We start from the raw sequence: 10,047 nt of genomic DNA on the forward strand, positions 1-10,047 counted from the left end.
GTGACAGAGCAGAGCTTTTTTTATCACTTGTTCTACACTTATGAGATTTGCTTGCCTTAGGAGTAAAAGTTGGAAGGGACTTTGGAGGTTTTCTAGTTCAACACCCTGGTCAAAAGCAGAAGACCAGTGATGGCTAACCTTTTTACCGTTGTGTGCCAAAAGCGAGGGGAGCATGTGGGGGGGGTCACACACGCATGTGCCCACACCCATAATTCAATGCCCCTCCTGCGCATGCACGCTCAACCCGCCCTGCGCGATCCCCGCTTTTGGCATGTGATGGCACATTGGGCCCGGAAGGCCTGTTTTTCCCTCTCCAGGCTCCAGAGGCTTTCTTGAGGTCTGGGGATGGCAAAAATGGCCTCCCCCCTCCCCCAGAGGCCCTTCAGAGGCCGGAAATGGTCCAGAAGGCCTGAAAATCAGCTGGCCAGTCTTTTACAATTCAAGGTTGGTAGCCAATAACGTCATGTCTTCTAATACTATACAGTGATTTAATCATTCCAGCATCTGTTTACTTCTCAATAAATAAAATATTGTTTTGGAAATGATCTCAAATAACTGCATAATTGCTTTTCTATCAAAGACATTCACTTGCCTGCAATATAATTTACCAGTCTTGAGAGACAATGAGTCTGAAAGGCAGTTTACAAATTTAAAAAAAATTATCACAACGTGCAATACAACTAATATGTAATATTTATTTTACTAGGCTTATTGGCCACTCCAATTGTGAAATATTCTAAGTAGTGTAGTCCTCATGTTAGAAATGTTAGGTTAGAAAGCAACAATACTATAAAAAGAAAACATACAAATACTCCAAGTATTTCCCCCATCTCACCCTTATCTTTTTCTTTTGAAAAACACTTCACTCAAGCATCCAAATCTCACAAGTGAAGGTAGTAAATTCCACGCTAAAAATCGCTAGGAAAGAGATTAAAGATAAAAATGCCAACACTGTAATAACCACCACAGAAGAGAATATATGTAGTTTCTGGTTGTAACATTAACTGTGGAGTCTAATTTTAATCATCAGCACTGATGTTGGAAATTGACATCTGTAAGCAAATGCCCAAGCTCAGAGAACATCAAGGACTCCACTATTGTAATAACTTTATATAAATCTGTGGTACATCCACATCTAGAGTATAATTCTGGAAGCATATTTGAAAAGGAACATGAGAGAGCTTGAAAAAAAAAATTGAGAGCAACGTCTATAGAGATTCTCAAACATCCAGGTCATGATTGTCACAAAGATGCTTTTGGACTGGACGTAAATCCTTCTACTCCCCAACATTCAATCAGAATTGAAGAAGCTTCTTGGATGAGAAGCAAAAAGTTAAAAAGCACCTTTGGGATTAAGAGAGCAACCAAAATAATCAAACAACTCTGTGAGAAAAGATTAGAATTCTTTAATTTGGGAAAAAGACCCTTCTTCGTGTAGCACAAATAATACGCATTGGGGGAGAGAGGAGGTGTAATTAAGCGCATCGAAAGACCATGGCATTAGAAACGCCAATCCAGCCAAAAAACAGTGAACAGCACGTGACTATCACGCAGCCGCAGTCGGAAGATGAGAAACTTAAACCTCAACCGCCGGGGACTTATTTACAAGCCTCGCGAAGCCTGCGCAGACACGCATGCGCATTCTATCCATCTTGTCTCGCCTCCTTCCAGATGTAGTAGCTTTGGCGAAGGAGGGGGGGGGCGGCGGAGTGGAATGGAGGCGGAGCCGGTTGACGTGAGCATCGACGCAATACGGCAGTTGGAGGTTTCCGTGCCGGGTGGGTCACCGCTTTCTCCTTCGCTGAGGTCTTGCCGACTCCTCCGTCATGGAGTCTGTGGACCGAGCCACGCGCTTCTTGCTGCCTTATTTGACCCACTGTTCTGTGCGGCGGATGATGCCCTGGGCGCTGATGAGCTTCATGGTGATCGGATCCCTGGTTAAAGAATTAATGCCGCCGGCTGCTACTTACCTGAGTAACAAGCGCAACGTGCTCAATGTGTAAGGGGCTTTCTCTGACCCTTGTGAGTCCTGGGCGTTGATGGAGGAAGAGAAGGATCAAGAGGCAGGGCCTCGCTATGAGGGGGGGGGCACTGGTTGGCAGAGGGGCAAAGAGTAGGGGGCTTGCTGAAAGCCGTTGACTTCATACAGTGTGAATGGGGGTCTATGAGCCAGAAGAGGCTTGGCTCTTTTATATTGAAGTGAAGGGTGCTCTGTCTCCCCCCCCCCACTTCCCTCGGGGTTACATTTGGAACCTGCTTCCCAAGTTGTGTAGTTTGAGAAAGAGCCAGTGAGCCTATGCTATCTATTTTAATTAAGTCTTATCTAAGTTATCTAAATTATCTAAATCTTGCTGAGTGAAGGAATCCAAATTACATATAATTTTTCAGGGTCTGCCTGACACATCCAAGAAAGGCAACTTCATGGTCCCTATTCGGCAATTTACTCCAGTGGCAAACTGATCATTGCTTTTTCTAAACTTTGGGAAGAATTAGTGTAATAAGTGTATTAATTCATATAGTACGGTTAATTACTAGCCAGAGATTAGTATGAATTGAATTGAATTGAATTGCAATCCGGTAAAAAACTTAAGTTGTTTCTTAAATTTAAGCAGGGTAAGAGCTGGTTAATACTTAGAAGAGAGATCGCCAGAAAAATCCTACGTTAAAACGACGTTAAAAACGTTTTAGAAGGGGTAATGGCAAATGACTGCAATGTTATTAAGAAAAGTACAGAGGTGTGGCTACAAAATCACCAAGACTTAAGTTCAACTCAAAGGAGATTTTACTTTTGCTAAATACTAATCTGTTTAACTCAGCCAAAAGTAAACCACATAACTTTGTTAAATTTGTAATTGTAGCCAGGCTGCTAATTAGTTAATTTTTTATTGCTGCAAACTTTGAGTTTCTAACTTCAAAGTAGTCCAAGTTATCTTTAAAAGTATAGAATGTCACATTAATAAAGTAAGTCTTCCACTGGTCACATACATCAATTAAGAAATACAACTCTATGATAGCATATGGTTTGCAAATGATAATTATAATTCAGTCCCCAGGTAGAAATGAGAAAACTGTGGGATAAGCAGGACTGAAATATAATTGCTATTTGCAGGCCATATATTTACATAGAGCTGCAGCTGGATTTAACAGTGAAGTGTTCTAACTGTTGTTCACAGTTTATTAAAAACTGCTAAATTAGACCTTTACATTTTATATTTTTTCATGAATTCGGTACATTATTTTAGATGAAATCATACGTTGACTCTCCTATTACAGGGTTTATAAGTATGGATGCAACGTTCCCCCCTAATAGTTACAGAAATTAATCAGGATGCATGTAGATTACATGATTTTGCCTGGTGCTATGTTGCGTGGTGCTCACTATATTTTTTTTCTTCATTTTATCCCTGGCAGCTATTTTGTGAAATTTGCTTGGGCCTGGACATTCTGCCTGCTGTTTCCGTTCATCTCTCTCACCAACTACAATGTCCTCCAGAATATTTTGCCTGTACTTGTTCGCCTTTTCTCACTACTGGTTGGCACTATCATTTGGTATACATGCACAAGTACATTTTTGTTCATTCAAGACTTCACAGGCAGTTGTTACAAATCACCAACCCTTGCTGTAGTGACTCAAGAACATTCCAACCAACTACAGTGCCTACAAGCTGGTGGGATATGGCAAAATTTTGATATCTCAGGACATTCCTTCCTCCTTTCATATTGTGTTTTAATGATTCTAGAAGAAATGGCTGTGATGCCCAGTGTGAAAACTTTTAGTGGTTCTAGACTTCACACAGTGGTGACCAGTTTGTTCTTAGCACTGGCTTGTTTGACTTTTATCTGGCTTTTCATGCTTCTTACTACTGCTGTATATTTCCATGATTTTTGGGACAAGATTTTTGGCACTTTGGTGGGCCTCTCTGCTTGGTATGGAACATACAGGTTTTGGTATAAGTCACCCTTATCTCCTGGATTTCCTCCCCAAAGAACTCTTTATTTCCCAAAACCTAATCGTAGGCTATAAAATCAGTTTGTTGATCAGATTCTGTTTTAAAGAATATTCATTTTTAATTATCTAAATTTATTTCCCAACGTCTAATTGTAGGCTATAAGATCAGTTTGTGGATTAGAACCTGTTATAACAAATACTCATTTTTAATTATTTAAATTTTAAGATAACTATTAATATGAAGTGAGTGGCAAAAGACCAAATACTGTTTGTATTATGAGTTTGCGATATAATTCTTGAAAGTGGTTGCTATATTAATAATATCAGTACTTTGTTAATCTTGGCTAACTAAATGGAAACTGTTGACCAGATTGGTACTAGAATAACCTGAGAGGAAAATACTCCTTTTAAAAACCATACTTTTGACTATGAAGAGGCAATTTTAATAGACAATAATGCACTTAGATGCAAAACTCATATGTAAGGACTCGATAAATGGACATATTTTTGGTTAGATAGATTAGATAAGATAAATTGGCCAAGAACATACCTTATTTGAGGATTTGATAATTAACCAAATGATAGATATTTAAATATTTTCTCTCAAATGATCTTGCTTGAAGATATAAAACAAAGTTTTCTTTGAGTTTGATTTAAATCCATATATTAAAACAAAAATGGATAGCCAGATTAGTTTATAGTATTTATTGCCATTATTAAAACAACTGTCCCCGCCATTCTGTTTATTTCAACACTCAACTTTGTACAGATGAAATAGCTTGCATCATGCACCATTTTTTTCTAGAATTTATCTGGCTTAGAGTCTTTAGAATGTCTTATGTGTGTTTTTGGCAACATAGTACTCCTGAATGTCACAAAATGCTTTATATCTGCAATCAAAGCTATCCTGTTAGAGCAGGCTGTTGCTTGCAAGATTGCAGCTTTCACATTCTCTGCTCTTCCAGTTCTTAATTAAAGATGGCAGTTAGGAAATCTATAGCAATGTTCTAATTTATTGTACATGAGAGTTATATAGAAAAAGTATATTGGTTTTTATAGCCATCTGTCACAACAGGAAAAAAATAATCTTATTTAAAAACTTGTTTAGGTTCATTGGATACTTTTCTTGCATGGTACAACCTTACAATGTTAATATATTTATATTAATTGTGTTTTCTACAGTTTTGCACTTTGACTAAAGGTATTACACTACAAGTGCAATTATTTTTAATACAATTGGAAAATAATCCAGTTGTAATGAATGTTGCTGCTTTATATATTCAGCCTACTATATTTTATGTGCTCCTACTATACATTTAAAAGTCAAAGCTGCATAGTTTACAGCTACTAAGCTAAAGTGAGGATCTTTTTTGAGTCAGACAACACTTTTTTTTTTAAAAAAAAAATTAATTTCCAAGGCCATGCTAGGCATGTACTGATACCACTGGAGGCATTGGTTCTGAAAATATTTGCTGTTTTTGTGTCTCTATGTTTGATTGTTTTTTAAGTTTTGGGGGGATTTTTAGATGGAAAGTAGGTATCTCTTATGGAAGCCTAGCACACTTATCTTAAGTTTATGTCCCCCCAGAAATAAATGTTACATTAATAAATATTACACATAAATATCTTGGGAGTTTAAAAATGTGATTGCATGTTGTCTATGATTTGCTCAAGCTTGTGCTACCTTTCCAGTTTTCTAATTGTCTTGATAGAGGTTGCTAACTCAACTCCAGAGCTTTCAGGTTTGGATATGATTGAAACACTAAATGGTTTGAAGTCTTTATGTTAAGTATATTACTTACAAACTGCCTGAGTTCAGGAGTTCGTATTAACAGGCATGCCATTTCAAGTACTTTTGATTTGTATGGTACCTCTCTATATACTATAAGAAAAATACTTGGAAAGTCATGCAGTCAAATTTGTGTGTGCTAGCTACTTAAAGATGAAATCCTTATGTCATTTCCCCTGATTTAAATAATGCCTTAGTGAAAAGGTATAAGAATAGTCACATTGGCAATGAAACTTGGAAGTTTTATGGAGGTGGAAATTTGAGATCAATGGTATATATCAGTGGAATTAGAAGCCGACTTAGTTTATATTACCATTATTGGTCTTGTAGTAAGCTCTTTTGGAATCTTCTGTGAAAAGAAATATGCATTTATCTATGTAGGTTAGTTTATCATGAACTGAGCTATATAGTATATGAGGAACAGCCTTTATGGCTGGCAACCCATCTTCCAGTCAGGTTACATTCATGGCTCCTGTAATTCTTCCACATATTCCAGTATACAAATTGGTTCCATGTTGTGTTGTACTGTACTGAAGAATTAGTGAATTCTTAAGCAATCCCTAAGTATTATACGTTTCCGTTGGCTGAAATTTTTCTCAGCATTGCTATACACAGACTTACATAAAGTATATTTGCTATAATATTTTTCATATTTCTTAAGCACTGGTTTTGTATTGTTTAAAAAAGGGTTGAGAGAAGTGAAGTGAAATGCATATATTTTACAGATATGTACATTTCGTTAACTGTGCATGATGTATCAACATTGTTATTGTATAGGCAAGCATTCTATAAAAAATCCTTTTTTTATAGCTAAACTACTTATATTGCCAGTTGTGTTACAGTAATGTCTTAATCTGAAACATATTTTAATACATATTATTAGGTAAAAAGCACTGCTTTTTCTCCCCTACCTCTTAATGTAATTTGTGCCATGATGGTGTAGCAATTGGTGTACCAGTAAAATAGAATTGTTGATGTATTTTGCTAACTGTAATGGACGACAGATTAATCTGTGCCTCCCGAAGTGGGCAAACAAAGTAAAGCTCTGAGTATCTCATGACTACAGTGTCAAACTTCATTTTAAGCTATCTTTAATGTGCTGCAAATGGTTAATTTGACTTCCAAAGTGTAAGTGAGATTTTCAGTTGTGCAGACTTGGCCATGAAAATCAGTTTCAGGTTTTCCATTGATATTTCAAGAATGTTAGCTCTATCCTGGTTTCTGTTTTGGGTTGTATTTTAGTAGGGATTCTAGAAATGCTCAAAAAGTTAATACCAGAACAAATACTTTTAAATTAACAAGAATGATATCTTAGAAATGTATTGATTTCCAGTACAAACCCCAGAAAGAATGTTGTAAACTTCATCTGCCACACTTGAGCAAGATGATAATTATAGCACTTTGGAAATACTTCTGTTTGACATTCTTCTAGAAGTGCAGGGAAATCTCGTAGTTAATACTTGGTGAAAAGATTGTAGGAAACCCAAAGTAGGAAAGTATTACAGTTAGCCCTTGAGATATGATCATAATGGAGTTTGCACATGTTCTGAGAACTGTCAAGTGAAACATCTCACTTAATGAGCCCCCATCCCTCTTCCCAATGAACCGTTAAATGAATGTGCAGGTTGTTAAGTGGCTCATGGGATGCCTCAGGCAGGGGAGGCTTTTGGAGGCCTAGCATAGGCCCGTACTCACCTGCTCCAGCCCTCCCAAGGCTTTCCCACTTACCGAAATACCTGTGCTCTGCTTCCTGCCCCTTGCGTCTCCACAGGCTTTTTCTCTTACTAAAAAAAAATTCCAGAAAATTTTACTTGTTTATTTTAAATAATTTATATAGCCGCTTACTTGCTCACAACAGCTTTGAATAAAGCATGCATAGTATGGGACTTTTATCTTTTGTTCTTAAATGTTTAGTTGGAACTCGTAGTTAAAGGTTCTTTCGGTATTAGAACAGACAGCATTGGATACTTGGAATATACTTTGCATCTTTGTTTTAAAACTGAATAAAAATACAGTCAGTGTCAAGTTGGTGAGTCATTTGGCAAGCAGGTCACCATATAAATGCAATTAATCGTGCCGTCAGCTGTCCTGTTCTAATGCCAACTGAGGCAAAGTAGTTCTTGAGATGCAGCAGAATTTTTCACAACTGGATTTTAACTCCCAGGGAGGCTTTACTTAAAAAGTATAGCAGTCTGGAGTGAAAGATGTTTAGAATGTCAAAGGTTAAAAGCAAGGTCAATCAAACAGTAGCCATTAGGTAACTAAGTCCAAAACTAGCATTTTTTAATTAAGCCCACTTTGAGGAAGCTTAAGAACTGTGTTTCATAGTGATTACCTAGCATCTATGTTTACATTTTTACCTAACTACAATTTAAGTGGATCAAATAAGCATATCTAATGGGCAATACTGAAGGTTCATCAATATTTGAGCTACCCCAACTTCATCCCTGCCAAAGCAACATTACTTTCATGGCTACATTTTGTACAAACCTTAGTTGACACGAGTGATTTAACCAGGAGGATTCAAGAGTATGGATTGTCATGGGCAAGCTACAGCTTGCCTCTTTGTGCTTTGAAATGCCTCCTTTGTGCATGAGATTTATTAATTGGAAATCTTTTCCAATCTTTAGTTGACTGGCAGTGTGATATATATAAGCTATGTTGTAATGAGCATTTCCATATTAAACCAGCTGTGAACCAGTATGTGTCCTATTCAATCTATGCTACAGCCTTGTCCATTAGTGCAGAACTGTTACTGAGCTTGTTTTAAAGCAGAATATACTGTAGAACATTTGGGAGACCTAGAGTTACACTTGGCCTAAGTACTATGACAGGGGATGCACTCCAAAAATACAAGTTAGTGAAATAAAAACTAACGTAGATTTAAGTATAACAAGATATTAAAACTAATATTATTGCTCAATGATATCATGATTTATAATATATTTAATAGTTTCTATTTTCCAGTACGTTGAAGATTATAAACTGGTGGCACTCTTTGAAGGTGCTCTAGTAATGGCAGCAAAGATTTTGTATTTTCTTATATTAAATGAATTTATGGTAGGAAAAACAAGGAAAGTTCTAGTTCATATCATTTTTCAAACATATGTAATAATCAGAACAGCATAAATAGATATTAGAATGTTCATACATGTTCCTTGTATTATTGCATAAACTTCCAATTAGTTCCAAGATTCCTTGAAATGCTCATTAAAATTTGAAGATCGTGTGTATGGAACTGTTTGATTTCCACATCTGAAATATTTGTCCTCAGTTGGGAGTGACCTGGCATGGGTAGGAAAAAGCATCCAATTGAATGGTTATAATTGTGCAAGTTTTAATAACTGCAATATGGTGCAACTGCAGATGGATCTAATCCAATGCTTTTGAAGCTATTCAAAATCTCTTGCAGCTGTAACAATGCATGCTACTTACCTATAAGAACAAGGATATTAAAGATGCGTGCCCTTAAATTACCCTACACAGTATTCTGTTCACTTCATCAGGCCCCACGAGATCAGAAGAATCCTAGATCAAAGCACATAATATTTCCTTCCCTATCACAGTACCCAACTGGTATTCATCCTAAGTAGATGAGAATAACTTTATCATCTAAAAAACCTACAACATGTTCTCTTACTCATCTTAAAAAGTTTAGGGTTAGGGTTTCCATCAGATCCTTATAAACCACACAGCCCTCACATTCATCCTAGGCAATCTTTTCATAATCTAATATTCAAAATTTGGAGAGTATAAAAATTGAGGAGTGCTGATCTTACATCAGCAATAAAACTAACATGTAAAGGCATGTGGCATTCCTTCTGGTGATGTAGCTATTTACACATATTTTGTTGGTAATGAATATTTTGGCATTATCTTGAGATCTCCTTATTCTTGGGAAGTATTTCTGGAAGGGGATTATCCAGAAACTTCTGGTAGCAGCTGTTGGCTTTTCTATTTTAAGACTGCAAGGAAAGAAAGATAGTACTTGGCAAAACAAGATAAAATTCAGTTGGTACCACTTATACCTGTACAACTTCAGAATTGTGCTGGAATATTCACAGTGTTTTATTAAATATAATTCAGGTAGCTTTTGCATTCTCCCCAGGAGACAGATACCTTTTGGGATGTAAGGTATTATTTGGGTTTACAGAGTATATCACAGGCACCATCTTATAATGATTGCCATTAGAGGGATTGCCATCAGGCCATACAGCTGTCAGGTCAGCATGGCCAATTTATCTTTTAAAGGCTTAAGAGGCTAGGACAGGGGTGTCAAACTTGTGTCATCACAGTGTCATGTGACGTA

The 10,047-nt window shown here is 36.8% G+C and overlaps 1 protein-coding gene across 1 annotated transcript; it reads left to right on the top strand.

Annotated features, from left to right (window-relative positions):
- Positions 1-1,779: 1,779 nt before the first annotated feature.
- Positions 1,780-5,572, top strand: FITM2 (fat storage inducing transmembrane protein 2). The gene is made up of 2 exons (XM_070940015.1): positions 1,780-1,999; positions 3,412-5,572. The coding sequence occupies exons 1-2, from the start codon at positions 1,827-1,829 to the stop codon at positions 4,022-4,024; spliced, it is 786 nt and encodes a 261-aa protein (XP_070796116.1). The 5' UTR covers positions 1,780-1,826; the 3' UTR covers positions 4,025-5,572.
- Positions 5,573-10,047: the final 4,475 nt, after the last annotated feature.

Source organism: Pituophis catenifer, unplaced genomic scaffold, assembly GCF_029215685.1.
Source record: "Pituophis catenifer annectens isolate HBS135680 unplaced genomic scaffold, rPitCat1.0.hap2 SCAF_3, whole genome shotgun sequence".
NCBI classification, from domain to species: domain Eukaryota; kingdom Metazoa; phylum Chordata; class Lepidosauria; order Squamata; family Colubridae; genus Pituophis; species Pituophis catenifer.

What these genes read in the sequence shown, in the direction of transcription:
- FITM2 (XM_070940015.1), top strand. Translation starts at nt 1,827, where the DNA reads ATGGAGTCTGTGGACCGAGCCACGCGCTTCTTGCTGCCTTATTTGACC. An exon ending in AAGCGCAACGTGCTCAATGT is followed by an intron (nt 2,000 to 3,411) that starts GTAAGGGGCTTT and finishes TATCCCTGGCAG; the next exon opens with CTATTTTGTGAAATTTGCTT.